The sequence below is a fragment of the Castanea sativa genome, chromosome 9, assembly GCF_040712315.1.
Source record: "Castanea sativa cultivar Marrone di Chiusa Pesio chromosome 9, ASM4071231v1".
NCBI classification, from domain to species: domain Eukaryota; kingdom Viridiplantae; phylum Streptophyta; class Magnoliopsida; order Fagales; family Fagaceae; genus Castanea; species Castanea sativa.
Window position 1 is genome coordinate 34,477,182 of NC_134021.1, and position 15,558 is coordinate 34,492,739.

The 15,558-nt window shown below is 32.4% G+C and overlaps 2 protein-coding genes across 2 annotated transcripts; one reads left to right on the top strand and one right to left on the bottom strand.

The window, feature by feature from the left end:
• The first annotated feature begins 3,383 nt into the window (after positions 1-3,383).
• Positions 3,384-10,406, top strand: LOC142609362 (E3 ubiquitin-protein ligase At1g12760-like). The gene is made up of 4 exons (XM_075780930.1): positions 3,384-4,032; positions 5,927-6,046; positions 7,666-7,957; positions 9,539-10,406. The coding sequence occupies exons 1-4, from the start codon at positions 3,593-3,595 to the stop codon at positions 9,698-9,700; spliced, it is 1,014 nt and encodes a 337-aa protein (XP_075637045.1). The 5' UTR covers positions 3,384-3,592; the 3' UTR covers positions 9,701-10,406.
• A 2,804-nt stretch (positions 10,407-13,210) lies between these two features.
• Positions 13,211-14,306, bottom strand: LOC142609591 (large ribosomal subunit protein cL37 alpha). The gene is made up of 2 exons (XM_075781208.1): positions 14,100-14,306; positions 13,211-13,714 (listed from the first exon to the last, which is right to left on the bottom strand). The coding sequence occupies exons 1-2, from the start codon at positions 14,188-14,190 to the stop codon at positions 13,353-13,355; spliced, it is 453 nt and encodes a 150-aa protein (XP_075637323.1). The 5' UTR covers positions 14,191-14,306; the 3' UTR covers positions 13,211-13,352.
• Positions 14,307-15,558: the final 1,252 nt, after the last annotated feature.

Sequence of the window (15,558 nt, forward strand, 5' to 3'; positions counted from 1 at the left end):
TTTATTTTATATTAATTTTGTTTTTTTTTTATAGAAGATAAAAATTATAATTTAACTTAATTTAAATGTATATGTGTGTGAAGTTCTCTATTAGAAATTTGAACTCTGACCCTTGCCTCCTATACCTCACAAACACTTATACTTATAGAGTGACCATTGTACCAAGGGTGTGCAGTGATATATTAATTTTGTTTTGAAAATTTGATGATTTTTTTTTTGAGAGAGTTTGAAAAGTTGATGAAGTTGAATATATATATATATACTGTTTTTTTTTAGAAATGAAGTTGGATAATTAAATTATGAAATTTAAATGTTGATCCACTCAAAATGCCAAGTGATTTTCATAAGTAGATTTCCTCTTTCAAATTTGGAATGATACGACGCATCAAGTCATCAACTAAATGTAGATTCATTTAATCTATCAAAAGATTTTCATAAAAAGATATTTCATAGGGGAAAAAAAAAAGGAATGATACCAATTAATTAACCCGCATGGTTGCTTATATCAAGAACACTAACAATTTTGTACTTTAAAATGGCATATATATAGAATCTAATTTGCAGTATTATCTTCTTGTAAAATTATCAAAATCCTTGTTATTTAAAGTTCATGATTTGGTATTCAAAAAAACAAAGAAAAAAGAAGAAGAAGATATGATTTGGGGGTTCCATTAAAGAAAATTTTAATTCGTTACTTGTCACAGCTACTGACTTGCTGTCCATACCAATTATATGATATTATGAATTATGATTCGTTCATGGTCAACATCTTCACAGTACTTGACGACACCCAACCATTTCCTCTCTATTTTATATATATATATATATATATATATATATATAAGATTTCGATTTATAGCATAAGCTTCATCATGATTGTTCATTTGCTCTTATTATCAAACTAAGAACTCAATTGATTTTTAGTATAAGCAGAGTTCGAATTCTAAATCATTTATTCAATGGCAAGAAACTTATTGAACTAACTTTTTTTTTTTTTGAGAAGGACTTATTGAACTCACTTGAATTCACGTGTATAAAATTATTCGTTAACTACTAATTTGACAAAATGGGTATTATGCATAAAGCTTTCTAAGAAAAACTGCTTCTCCCGAAAAATGCCCAATGAACGATGTGTCATTTTAGTCATTTCAACATGTTAGATGATACTAACACCCAATATTTTCTACCCCAAACAACTCCTTCACCAGATACACACCTAATTCCTACCAATCTCTTTTTTTCTGTCTAGTTGTTTACTATCCAAAACTCTTAAATTATTGTCCTCTTATGAAACTAAATATTAAATTTTGTTAGGAGTTGTCCTGGAAAAAATATGATATCAATCATTTAACCCAAATTTCATTGTCACAATAAGGGTAAGAGGTGCCGATATATAGAAAAGTCATTGAGGAACTCTTTATTTCTCATACGTGAAACTTTATTTTATATTAGAGGGATGTTGTTGGTATTGGCTTAAAAAGTCAATTTTTTTTACTATCTAGCTTATTTTTGTTATTATTTATGGGTCTCATTGCATTTTTTGGTACTTGCATGAGTTTTATTGTACTATTTTAGCTACCTTTTAGTTTTATCTACAGTATTTTTAACAAAAAAATTTTAGTTTTAATTAAATAAATTGTTTTCAAACGGACAACTAGGTATGGATAAAATTAAATAAAGAGTCAAGATTAGGAAGACATTATCTTACGTTAAAAAGTATCAAAATTTTAGAATAGGACAATTCATGGTTGAATAGATGATATATATTGCATTTTTCCTGTATTAATTTAGAAATTGGTATCTTTAGGTGACGTTTGGATTTAGTTGCGTTTGCATTTCCTTTTTTTATTTATTTTTTCTTTTTCAGCTAAGCGCACTTGGCACCGTTCATTGTCCATTAATAGTGATTTTAGGCTTATGAATAGTGCCAAGCGTGTAAACAGTAACTTTTTTTAGTTGAGCACGCTTGGCATTGTTCATTGTCCATGAATAGTGCCAAGCGCGTGAACAGTAACTTTTTTAGCTGAGCGTGCTTGGCACTGTTCATTGTCCATGAACAGTGCCAAGTGCGTGAACAGTAACTTTTTTGCTTAGCGCGCTTGGCACTATTCATTGTCCATGAACAGTGATTTTAGGCGTATGAACAGTGCCAAGCGCGTGAACAATAACTTTTTTTTAAAATTTTTTTATTGTTTTTAGTTTTCAACAAAATAAGCGATATCCCAACAAATTTTTAATTTGAATTTTAAATAATATTGTATACTTGCAATATGCTTGGACACTAGACAACCATATTGGATAGGGACAATTGAAATGATTAAATATAAAAATTATGATTACCCTAATAATAACTTGCCACAAATGAAAACCTAATCATGGTTATTAAGTTTGTCACTAGACCTGACCTTATCCAATAAAATATTAAAATGACCTTCCTCAGGGAGTCAGGGTTAATTTAAAAAATAATAATTACTTGAATCAGTTGTTTATAGTTTTTTGGTTTACTTAAAATCACATTTTTAAAACACAGCTTGACTTAAGATGCACGACTTTAAATGAATTAAAATTGTATTTTTAAAACATAATTAAAAAAAAAGATAAATTATCAAATAACTTAAAAATATTAATTCAAATAGTTATTATTGAAAATCATATTACTTTGCAAATTTTACCAACTCTATCAAAAAAATGTTTAATGTAAAATAGAGTCAAATACAAAATTGACCCTCTAAGTTTTTTCAGATTTCATCTCAGTTCTTTAACTTTGATTTTGTTCATTTCAGTCCTCTAACTTTTAAGTTGATTCAATTAAGGCTTTTCTATCAACTTTTGTTATATGTTGTGGTTAATTTTTCAATTTTATAATTTTTTTTTTCAAAATTTCTAAATTAAAAAAATTTAATTAATGATTGAAAAATCTTTTTCAGATTTTTTTTAACAAAAGTTAACAGAAAGGCCTTAATTAAATAAATCTTAAACTTATATTACGGAAATGCACAAGAGCAAAGTTAAAACCCTGAAATGAAATCTGAAAAAAGTTAGAGGGTCAGTTTTGCATTTTAGCCTATAAAATAATAAAAACAGAAAAAAAAAAATACATAATATTTTTAAATTAGCCTAATTCAAATCTTAAACCCTTAATAATTTGAAATTTAAATCTATTTTTGAATTACATGATTGGTTAATTTTAAAATATTATTAAAAAAAATTTGTAAACTTTTGTTGTGTGGTAAAAATAGTTGTCCTAACGTCAAATTCCAACAACAAAAACCAAACTCCATTTATTTAAAAAAAAAAAAAAAAAAGAGCCACTTTCACGAACCAACCTAGGACACGACAGAACAGAAACTCTTAAAAACAACTCTCGAAATCTATCATTCCACATCACAATAACACGACATCGTTTCCTTCCCTTCCCTTCATTTCCCTTTCCAAAGCGCCACTTCCACTACACTCTCTTTTCCTTCCCCAAACAACACCTCTCCCTCTCTCTCTCTCTCTCTCTCTCTCTCTAAAACTCTTTTCTCTTTTCAAAGTTCAAACACACACACACACCCACACACTTCTCTCCCTCTCTCTCTAAGATAGTAAAATGGAGGCAGAACTGCCAGTGCGCGTGGCGAGCACCAGGAGGGGGAGAAGGAGCTTCACAGTGCCACTCACTCGCTACGCGGCGCGTCTGTTCACGCGCCACCGCCAAGAAGAAGAAGAGGAAGAGGAGGAGGAGGAGGAGCAGCAGCCACCCCGATCGGAGGATGAGGAGTCGGAGCAGGATTACAGTTACTATAACGAGAACGGCAGTTACTGTTGCTACTGGTACTACTGGAAGGCGATAATGGTGGTGGACCTGGTGTGGAACATGGGGTTCGTGGTGGTGGCTCTGGTGGTTCTACTCTCTACTTTCAAAGAGAGACCTTCCACACCTCTCAGGCTTTGGCTCTTCGGTTACTCTCTCCAATGCCTCTTCCATGTCGCCTTCGTCTACCTTCACTTTCTCCTCCGCAATTCTTCCTACTCTCTCTCTCACAACAGGTCACTTTAGCTTCTCTCTCTTTCTCCCTTTCATATTTTCTTTTTCTTTTTCTTTTTCTTAAAAAAAAAATATATATATATATATATATATATATATATATATATATATATATATATATATAAATTATTTCTCAACAACAAATGAGGTTTTATGTTGGCAGTTAGCGTGGTATTAATAAATGTGATGCTTATCAAAAAAATGTAGTATTGTTAGTCTTTTTTTTTTTCTTTTTTCTTTTGGAATATTATATGTTGTTTTTTTTATTCTTGAAAATAATGTTAATTTGGTTAGTTAATTTTTTTATTTATTTAATTGATATTAATAAGTTCTAAGCGTCCCTTTCTCATTTTTAGTTAATTATGAAATTGGGTGTGTACGTAGTATTGCTGTTAAAGATTTATTTTTTATTTTATTTTTTAAAATTTGTGCATTGCTTTGCAATTTTCTGTCTCTACAGTCAACACGTTTTTGAGTAATATTAATTTTCCAATTTTCATGGTATAATTGGGTTTCTCTCTCTCTTGCTCTCTGCTGAGATTTTGATTGGTTCAAATTAGTAGTAATAAAGAGTATGTCTCAAATTACAGCATAACCTTATGGTGGGTACAGAGTTTTGGTGGGACTGGGTGTAAGCTTATCTTATCTGATGGGTAGGATAGTAGTAGAAACAATGGACCACATTCATATTTTGGTTCTGAGAATTAAAAAAATGTGACAATTAATGTCAAATTTGGAGGATAATAATCTAGGAATTTTTTTTTAATACGTATAATTTATGATTTTTTATTTTATAAGCATGATAATCTAGGAAGTTAAATAAAAGGGGCAAAAAAAAAAGAAGGTAAAAAGGTTGTCTCCATATGATGTATATGATTAAAGCTTGCATGCATTTATTTTGTTTTTGATATGTTACATTGTGTGGGCAAAGGTGCAATGAAACCAGCAATTTTGTCATCTTTGAAGGCTACTGCATGTGAGTTTACCTTTTGCTTTAGGTGGCGGATGGAGTCTCATTATACTTTGTTGTGTTTATGATGCTGTACTTATTAGCTTTCATCATTAGTCAGCTCCTTTCATTGTTGGAACACTAGCGATCTTCCATGTGTAATTTTTCTCAAAGATACCATTTTAAGAGAAAAGGGTTAGCAACGAAAGTAATTCTCATTGCTTGAGCTTTTCTTTAAACTTAATTGTTCTGATCCGTGCACTTCGTTCTCCCTCTGTGTTTTTGTGTTTGGAGGGGGTGGGATGAAGATATGGACTTTGTAGTTTGTACCAAGACATATCACATATCATTTTGATGTAAATTGATAGCATAAGAGCAAGTGCAAGAGGGTAAACAGGGAAACTCGTACTCTGTTCTTTTTTCTATCTCTTTCCTTAAATATTGATCCTTTCCCTTGTCCAACTTTGTGCTTAAGAGTTCATACTTTGTATGTTGACAACTAAGGTGACATTTAGAAAAGACAGAATCCAATTAGCAAGAAGATTCTTTTATCATCTTGTGTCATGTTGTGCCTTCAATTCATTAGTGGTTTTGCTCTTTAATGTGTGTGTGGTGTTCCTTTTCATATCTATAAATCTAGCTCTCATAATTTAGCTAATCTGCATAATGGATGTGGGGGGATCTGTTTTCAGCATTTCTAGTTGTCAGCAAAACAGTAAATCCCATTATGTGTGCTTGCAATTAATAATGTCCATTCGTTCAAGTTAATCAGAGACTAAAGGCATAAACATCTGCATTGTAGTGAACCGAAAAATAAACTTTTTCTCCCCTCTTTTTAATAAGATGGGAGAGATTGAAAACAATTACCAGTATGCAAAATCCTAAACTCTTAACAATGGAAGAATATTTCATGTAACACTTGTTATTGTTTTTATTTTGTTTTTCAGAATTGTGAAAAGCTTGGAATCAATAAATACAATGATATCCTCCATCTGGTGGGTATTTGGATTCTATTGGATTGTTGTGGGCGGCCAAGCACTTTTGCAGGATTCTCCTCGCCTCTATTGGTAAGACACATGGCTTAAGATTTTGAACTAATTCTAAACGGACATCTCTAATGGCTTTTTACATAAACATACTTACATACATCATAATGAATGAATAAGAGGAAAAAAAAAAACAAGTGTTTGAATGATTTTATCTCGATATGGATAAAGATGAAGTTTAAATCTATGTTGAAACTTATTTCATTAGGTGCATCAACATAAAAATTTGGTAAATTTATTTTCTTTTGGTGGATTTTGTGCCTGTTTTGTTCCTCTTGTAAACAAATGTGCATGGAAAAAACTTCTTGTGGGAACTCTAGTTAACTGCTTTATGTTTCTATATATCAGAAAGAGAGGGGGAGGGGGGGAAAGGAGGCACTTATGCACGGTGGAATGTCATGTTTATATAGAGGATCTTCTTCCCAATAAAATAAATTTTTCTTGTTTTCTCCTTTTTCTCTCTTCTCCTTAAAATTATATAAATTAAGAGCAGAGCTTGTGTTAAGTTCTTGGTAGTTCAGAAATTGGTGAAGAAAGAAATGGGAATTAAGGAAGAAAATCACAGTTACTTCGAGAGTAACCAACCTCCTAAGCAAAGAAAGAAGAAGATAAGCACAAGCTTGGGTTAATTCTCTGGATACCTCTTATTGAACATCTTAGCAGCTTATATACAATGCAATCTCTGCTTAACCAATTCCCACCCAAAAGCTAACTAACTGCATTATTGTAACTAACTGTATTACTGTGCTAACAACACTAGCATACAATACAACACATGGTAGCTTCAGTACATACAGATACAGCTGATACAGCTAGTATCCTAACAGCTTGGGAATACTCAAGGGAAGATCTTTAAATGGTATGATTTATTGATGTTTTCATACTGTTAAATCACTACCCCCCCCCCCCCTCCCCCCCCTTTTCTTTTCGAAGTGTTGTGATGTATTTTGCTTTTGTTGTGTGAGGCGATATTTTGTTATTCACCAAGTTCAACTGTTTATCATTCTATGGCCTTTCGACAATAAGGGGTGTTTGGTAAGTCATAGAACCTGGCCAACGAAGAACAATATAATTGGTCTTAATTATTTTCAATATGATAAATAAATAAATAAAAATTGTCAGAAAATTGTTCAACAATGGACCAGATATATTCCTATAAAAAGCTTGTTTTTAACTTATAAGTTTGGTTTTGTTCAAATACACATTACCTCTGAAATGAAATTAATAAATTTTTGGTGTTTTCAGATGCATATTTTGATGAAAAAGTAACAAACTAGTTTTAAATCTGGAAATTTCATATATATTACCACCAAATCTGGTAGTAACTAAAAAAAAAATTGGTAGTAACTGCTTGTAACCAACATTTAGACAAACTAGATATAAAACAAAAGCAGTTCATCTTTGGACTAGTTTTATTTTTGGTTCAGCTTATATCAGAATTCATGGCCTGTGCAAAGTATTTGATCTACATAGGATTTGAGCCCAGATAGGGGCTCAATAGTTTCTAGTTATCAATTAGAAGCAGACAAAAGAGAAGCAATACCAATATTTCAAAATTCAGCCATGATATATTATTATTTGTTTTCATGTTCAACAAATATATGGAACCCTCAGTGATATTCCCTGTAAATTATGTGCAGGTTAACTGTTGTTTTTCTAGCCTTTGATTTGTTCTTTATTATCTTTTGCATTGGAATGGCATTTGTCATTTTCTTTGCTCTCTGCTGCTGCATTCCACTTGTAGCATTTGCCTATGCTATGACAATAAGAAAAGGTGCATCTGAAGATGATATCGGCTCTCTTCCCAAGTATAGATTTCGACAGGCCAATCCAATGGGGATCTTTGACAATGATGGAATGAAAGTTGTTGGAGCAATGGAGTCAGGAAACAGTAATTCTGTCAATGAACTTTCTCTTCATCCAGAGGATTCTGTGAGCACCAATTCCTCATCTCTTTTTTTTCCTTTGTTTTTTAGTTTTAATTTTTAATCATATCAGATTTATTTGGTTGCTCAAATTCATTGCTTCATTTTGCATGGAAGCATCTTTTTTACTCATCATTTTTCATAGTTCTTCCCCTTTTTTGTTTTTTCAACAAGGTTCTTTGCATCTTCTACGCTATAATAATCTTTGAATCCATCTGCCTTGCTAGCATACAAATTTACTGTGACGTATATGTTGATATTAATAGAATATTGTGATATTTGGCTTTGACTAGAGCTATTGTTTCTTTGATTAATACAATTTGAAACTGTCAATTTACTAATTTTTCCTAGAATTCCACAATTTTCATTGATCCATAAATATTTATTGAGGTGAGAAATTTCAATGGTCAAGTTATTAATATTTTTGTTTTGATTACAAAACAAATTCAACCTCTAAAGTCATGCGAGACTTTTGTAGGCCTTTTATGCTATGGAATTTATGATGGGTTTTTAAATTAACTGTTATGATGCTAGTGAAACAATGCAAGTATTTAAAATATGCTTATAAGTTTTTGTCTTATTTTTTGACCAAGGAAATGTGCATGAAATGTTTGATCCATTCCCTGGTGCAACTTAGGAAGTTATTGAAATATTACTTGGTTATTCTCATGTTATGTGCATTTGAGAAATAGGAAAACTGTGACTCTCTCTCTCTCTCTGTCTCTCTCTCTGTCTCTCTCTCTTTTTTAATTTTCTTTTGGCTGACATATTTCATTAGCTAAAGTCACATACTGGATTTTTATACAATGTTTGATTAAGCAAACCTTGATTAAAAATTCTAATTGAGGTCTTTTCAAGTAGCGGTTGACATGCCTAACAAAATTGATCCATGTGAGGATAAAAAATATATGTAGATGTGCAAAGGCTTTATAAACTATCAATGAGAAGATTACTTCTTAGGTACTACTATTTGATCAATTGTTGGTGACATTTTTTTTTTTTTTGTGGAAAAGTCCCATGCAGTGATGGACCAGTTATACTTGCTCCCTTGTGATACTTATGTATCAGTTACCAATATTGTTTTCACATGGTGTGATGTAGCTGAACTCCATCATTGCTCTTCCCCCGTTCCCCCTAATAAATATTAATTACTCAACAAGAGGTTATCCATAATGCACTTATCCTAATAAATCCGGGTCGTCATGCATCTTATCACTGTAGATAAACTAACAACTAGTAATATTGCCTTAAAATTTACATTTTTCCATATGGTATTGGTTGATATTCATCAAACTTATATGATTGCACTTGATTCATTGGTGGTGCTACTCATTATGTGACTCTGCATAGAAGGCTTATAGCTTGGAGTGGAAGCTATGTTATTGGTTGATAAGCATCAAACTTTTATGATTGCACTTGATTCGTTGCTGGTGCTACACTGCTACACGTTGTGTGATTGTGCATACAGTGCTAATATCATGGAGTGAAAGCTATCTTTTTTTCTTTCAAGTGTTATTGTTATTGCAACTGCAAAATTTTCAGAATAAGAGACACATGAATCCTAATTTGTGTCCTGTCTTTCTTGTAGGAGTGCTGCATCTGCCTTTCACAGTATGTAGATGGAGTAGAGCTGTATACCCTTCCCTGTAATCACCATTTCCATTGTGGATGCATCAGCAGATGGCTTCGAATTAATGCGACCTGCCCTCTCTGCAAATATAATATCCTCCAGGGTGATACATTGGTTTGACCATTTTTCTCGTGTCCAAATCACAAGATAGCGAGGCTATATATTTATTGAAAGCGAAGGATTTGAGAGTGCAGATTCCTGATGGTCATTTCACTGACCTGCTGACTACTGATGTAGCTAACAGAGAAGGGCAAAAAAAAAAAAAAAACAAAAAACAAAAAAAAAAAAACGGAAAGTGTGAAATTTTCTCACATGGTTCCAGTTCCTAAACCTTTAATTTGTAAATAGATCGATTGCATTTTCAACTCTAGTTTACATTGACTGTATATTGTGTAGGTGTGGTAAGTTAGGACAAAAAGTTGGAGATGGGGTCTTTCCTTGTCATTTGATTTGCAAATTTGGAAATCAATTGAAATTTCTGCGCTTTTGCAGCCACTGAACAAGTTTCTCTTGACAAACACTGAACAAGTTGCACTTGACAAACGAGCCATCCACTCCTCGAGCCTGTGGAAGGAACCAAAGAGCCAGAGGGCGTAGTAGGGTAAATGTTGGATTTATGTTCTGTAGGAATATTTATATTTGTGTGGTGACAAGTTTAACTTTTGCTTTTATCATGGATTGGCAAAATCAGCATGGTGATTTATGACTGATGTGAAGGAATTAAAAGAAAGAGATCTTATCTCTTAGATTAAGTGTCCGTTTGGCATGATTAATTTTGCTAACTTATTTTATTATTCAGCTTATTTTTGTTACTATTTATGGGTTCTACTGCACTTTTTGGTACTATTTATAGGTTTTACTATACTATTTTAACTAACTTTTACTTTTATCTATAGTACATTCAGCAAAAAAATTTTAATTTTAATAAAATAAACTAATTTTAAACAGATCTTAAGACTAGGAATGTGAAAAAAGCAACCAAAGAACTTGGTTACTAGTTAATCAGGTACTACAAAACAAACCCCAAACGTAGCAACGCCTAACATGCAGGGCGGCATCAGATACCTATAGAAAACCTTGTATAACAAGGAAATGTCAGGTTTCACTATTTTACCAAAGACGTTGGCTGTCGTTGCAATTTGAAAGGTCATTACAGAACCACAGATTTCCTTCGTAGGCATGTCTGTAAAGAAAAATGGAAGTGCATAATTTTCACGCAACTCGAATGCTGTGCCTCCGTTATGCAAAGGGATTGGAAGAGGATTCAGATTTTGTGAGATGTAAAGTACAGGCCATGCCCAGGATTGAGCGCTTTGCAGAATCTGAATGTAAAGTACGTTACACGATGCTGAAAGTGAACCGGTATTCTATTTAACATAATCAACTTAGGTCAATCCTCTAGGACCACTACTACTTCCTACCTAGGAAGTATAGACACTTTATTTGAGACACGAGGACATTTATTTATTTTTATTTTTTTAGTCTCAATCATGAACACTTTTCTAGTTTTCTTTTATTTACATTTTTAAATTTTACCATTGGTTTGTATTCTAATTTCTAAATATCATTTATTAGTTATGAATTCACTTTATTATTTATTATTACTTTTCATGATGTACTCTTGGCCGATCATAGCTAATTTCCTTTAATTAAAATTCAACTTATTTCATCTAAAAAAATTGATATATTTTTAACATTATATGAAAAAATAGATGTTAACGATATTTTAATATTTTAATAAAGATATATTTAACAAATAATTAATATGCTTATCCTAGCAATATTGTGTCCTAATTTTTCAAAAACTGTCATGTCTTGGTGTTGCACCCATACTCGTGTCTGTGTCTATGTATGTCCTTCCTACTTAGTGGTTGTAGAATGTTAATCAAGATAGATCCAATGTTTTCTAATACCTAATTGTTAGAATATTTGTCAAATGATTAAATTCACTATTTCTTTAGTGCTCAACCTTTTGGAACAATCAGTCATTTATTTTGGTATCAGAGTAGGAGGTTCTGAATTTGAACCATACTTAAACTTTTTTGGGTAAAAAATAACCATGCTTTTGTTGTTAGGAAAAATATTCCAGCAACTTGTATTCCTCCCCACCCCCCCAAAAAAAAAAAAAAACTGAAAGAAGTTTTAGAAACAAGCATTTTTGTAGTCCCATTTGTTATGAACAGAGGACAAGACAGAAGACTGAAGAAGAACTAAAGACAAGTTCCCAAATATATTGTTCTGCAGTTCTGTTCTGCAATGTGACACTTGAGTGAATAAAACTGTTCTCAAATTACAGATTCAAACAGGCCTCAACATTTTCTTTTCTTGATAAAGATCAGATTCACAAATAATCTGGTTAAACCTTGGAGGCTGTTATGGTACAGCCGTGCATGCATGGCACTGAAAGTAATCATGGTATTAGCATAGACCCAAGAAATCTAGGAGAAGCATCATCTCAAGTCTAAACTAAGAAACACCATATATGTCACTGCTTTTCAGTCTTTGTCTGCATATTTTAAGTGCAGTCCCTGGAAAACTTGCCTTTTGCTACTCCATTAAAGACATAAATTATTGAACCTTTGAGAACTTTAACATTTTGATAAGTATATACCATTTACGAAGCATGAAACTTTAGAGAGGAAAATTCATAATTCTACTTAAGCCTTTTGCTCGTGCTTTGCTCCTATTTCACTTACAGTGATCTAACTTTGAACCATATGAAAAGGGATTTCAAGAAAGCTTTCTTGTTCTCTTCTTGTGAATAGGAGAGAGAGAGGGGGGGGGGGGGGGGGTGAGCACAATTTAAAGCATAAATTTTAGACAAATTCATGTTTCTAATGCAAATGCCAAAAGTATGTGAGACCACTAAAATGATTGACCAGAACTACCACATGCTAAATGCAATGTATTATGTAGTCTATTGTGTTAAATCTTGCTCAAGACTTGCCTTTGCTACTCTTTTAGTGAAGTAAACAACAAATTTACACAAAGCCATGCAGCTTCTAAATTCCAAGTAGTCTCCTTAAATCCAAAATTTAGTTCTTATGGCTGCTGGCTGCTGCAGGAGTGTCACAGAAGTATACATAGCCAGAGTTCCCACTAACCCAAATTTTATATACATGGAGAGTCCAAAAGGATTGCTTGATTTTCTTGTTGGCCATCAGTTTCTCCCTCTATTTGCTGCCGCAATTGACCCTTTAAGGGATTCAAATTTCAAAGGACACTTAAACCTGAAATCCTCAAGTGAAGGACTTCAGGAAGATGATTAACGAGTACTAATTTCTGCAGCTTAGCAACAATTAAGGGACATTGTAGCTGTTGTAAATTTTCCAAGTTTAAGAAGTAACCTAACAACCTCAAGATTTTCATCCCTAAATAGTATAATGACGCATTCATTTCATTTACAATCCATGGTTTATGGAAACTACGCCACTGAGTTAGCTGCTTATAAATGAAGCACTTATCTTAACTGGACACTTTTAGTTTTACCTCACATGATAACCGATTAACTATAACCAGGATACAAAATTGTAGTACACTAATAGAATGGAAATAATCTCAAGATAAGAGGGCTACCTAATCAGTCTAAAAAGAGGCGACTTTAAACCATCTACAAATTGGAAATGCATATCTACTACTGAAGTCTTTAATTTCAAAGAAACAAGATACACTGATGCACAGATATTGTCTAAGCTGGCAAGAACAAATTGAAATGACACATAAAGAAGCAAAAGGGTCAGCACAAAACCTGCAATACAATTTGAGGCAAAGGTCATACATTCTTTAACTTCTTCATCTTTGAGGGTGGCCATCGGCCCTTCTTCCTCAATCTCCTCTTTCTAACAAGCCTCTTTCTCCGAAGCCTTATCTTTTTTGCCAATTTCATCCTCTCCTTCTGTTCCATCCTCTCCTGAAGCTTTGATTCCAAGGGCAGTTTGTTAACCGGCACAACCTCCTCCTTGCTCTCAGCCCCTTCCTTGCTATCCGAAGAAGGCTCAGCACCAGTTCCATCAATGTCGGAAGAAGCTTTCACAATTAGCGAACCCGTCTTCTTGATGATAAAGGGTGTGTGAATGTGAATTCCTTTGAAAGATTTTGGGTGCAGATCAATGGGTTTCATATGCAACCTGGAGACTGAAAGCCAATAGCATAAAATTTGGATATGAAAAAGTTTAAAGCTTGAAATACAACCAAAAGAAGGAAGATTGAGTTTTTTTATACAAAACCCAGATAACATAATAATTTGTTGCAATATATGAAATGGCATTTTAACCTTTAGAAGCTACTCAAGCTAGTAAATACAGATGCAGATTAAAGTGATCTTTACGTGTTTGAAGAAAAACCCAACTGAGTATGTGATTGAATATGCTACAAGAGAACTATTTATAAAAACAACGTTCACCTTGCTCAATTGGGATTCATTGACTTTAGCAAATATATATAAAAATGTATCAGCAACAAATAAAAACGTAAAGAGGAATAACAAATGAGAGAGAGAGAGAGAGAGAGAGGGGCTTACTTGGTGATGATGATGAACAAGACAATGAAGAAGAGGAAGAAGACGAAGAAGGAAGAGAGGTGAGAGGATTGGAGCAGAAAAGGAGAGCCATAACGCTGGCTCTCTTTGAAATTTGGTAGTTTGGATATGAATGTGTGGAAAGTGGATAAGCCTTAACAAGCTCCTCTTCCTCCTCCTATGTCCGTGTATTTGTCAGTCTATAGTCCACTCTCCACTCGATAAGGTAAACATTACGAAGAATTTTTAATTTTACTACCCATCCCACCGCTTTAATCCCCCAATTTTTACTCAAATGTTAAAATGTGACTTTGCTCAAACTTGAATTCTTCGATTCTCCAAAGAAATTTGTATAAAAATGTTTGTGTTTCTGGAATTTAAATTCCTTACCCCAATTTTAAACTAAAAAAAAAAAAAGTGCTTAAAGTCTAATTGTATTTGTTATTATTATATATTAATAATTGTATTATGTTCCATTTCTTTAGACAAAATATTTTGTGGAAAAAGTCAAAAAATGTTTTATATTCTTCGAAATTAGTTCTTATAATTTCAAATTACTATATAAACCAAACTTATTTTTATGTAAATAGGCTTCAAATAAGAAAGTATTTTATGGATTTTTTTGCCCATTTGAGGATTCTCAAATAGGAAAACAAATCCCAAATTTGAAATATTCACCCAAAAAATTAAGTAAAAAAAGTGACTAATTTGAATTAAAAATATTTCATTTTGATGAAAGTCAATAGTTAGACAACAGTCGGTAATGACAATCTTTGATTAGCTTGTGAAGAGAAAATGACAAAGAGAGTGTAATTACATTTGCGAGAGTATTTTGCAGTGGTTTGTTGAGTATCTAATGTTCCAAAAAAAACAATTCTACTCTTCAAAAGTGGAAAATGTTTTTTTCTATTCAAAAATGGAAACCGTTTTCCACTATATTGGATTTGTTTAGTTGTTTTCCATTGATTTGCATTTTTAATAATATCCAACACCAAAAAATGTAACAAAAGAAAAACCACTTCCTACCAAAACAAAGAAGCTTTAAATGGTTTAAGGTAGTCATTTTATTTTTTGGATTTAAAGCATTCAAGTTAGCTTACCTAAATTTCCTTTTTATTTTACAATAACAACCTATTATTATTCTTTTAGCAAAAAAAAAAACTACTATTTTTATTTTAACCAATCACTTTGCAAAACACTCACATCAAATTCTCTTACCTATACTCTATTTCATCAGAATATTTTTCCTTTTATTTTTATTTTTTTTCACTTTTCTTTAGTTACCAAAAGACAAAAAATAATAAAATAAAGGTTTGGAGAATAAACAATGCTCCCTAAAGATAGGAAGGCACTATAGCAAAAACTTATTTTAGGGAATGGGAAGGGAAGCCAATGTTGAGTGTTTTTTGAGTTTCTATCCCTAAATTGGTATCTTACACTATTTTAGGGAAACCAATGTAAT

Coding starts and splice junctions, on each gene's coding strand:
- LOC142609591 (XM_075781208.1), bottom strand. CDS start 14,190: ATGGCTCTCCTTTTCTGCTCCAATCCTCTCACCTCTCTTCCTTCTTCG. Junction 13,715..14,099: donor TTGTTCATCATCATCACCAA/GTAAGCCCCTCT, acceptor ATTGGCTTTCAG/TCTCCAGGTTGCATATGAAA.
- LOC142609362 (XM_075780930.1), top strand. CDS start 3,593: ATGGAGGCAGAACTGCCAGTGCGCGTGGCGAGCACCAGGAGGGGGAGA. Junction 4,033..5,926: donor TACTCTCTCTCTCACAACAG/GTCACTTTAGCT, acceptor TTTGTTTTTCAG/AATTGTGAAAAGCTTGGAAT. Junction 7,958..9,538: donor CTCTTCATCCAGAGGATTCT/GTGAGCACCAAT, acceptor TCTTTCTTGTAG/GAGTGCTGCATCTGCCTTTC.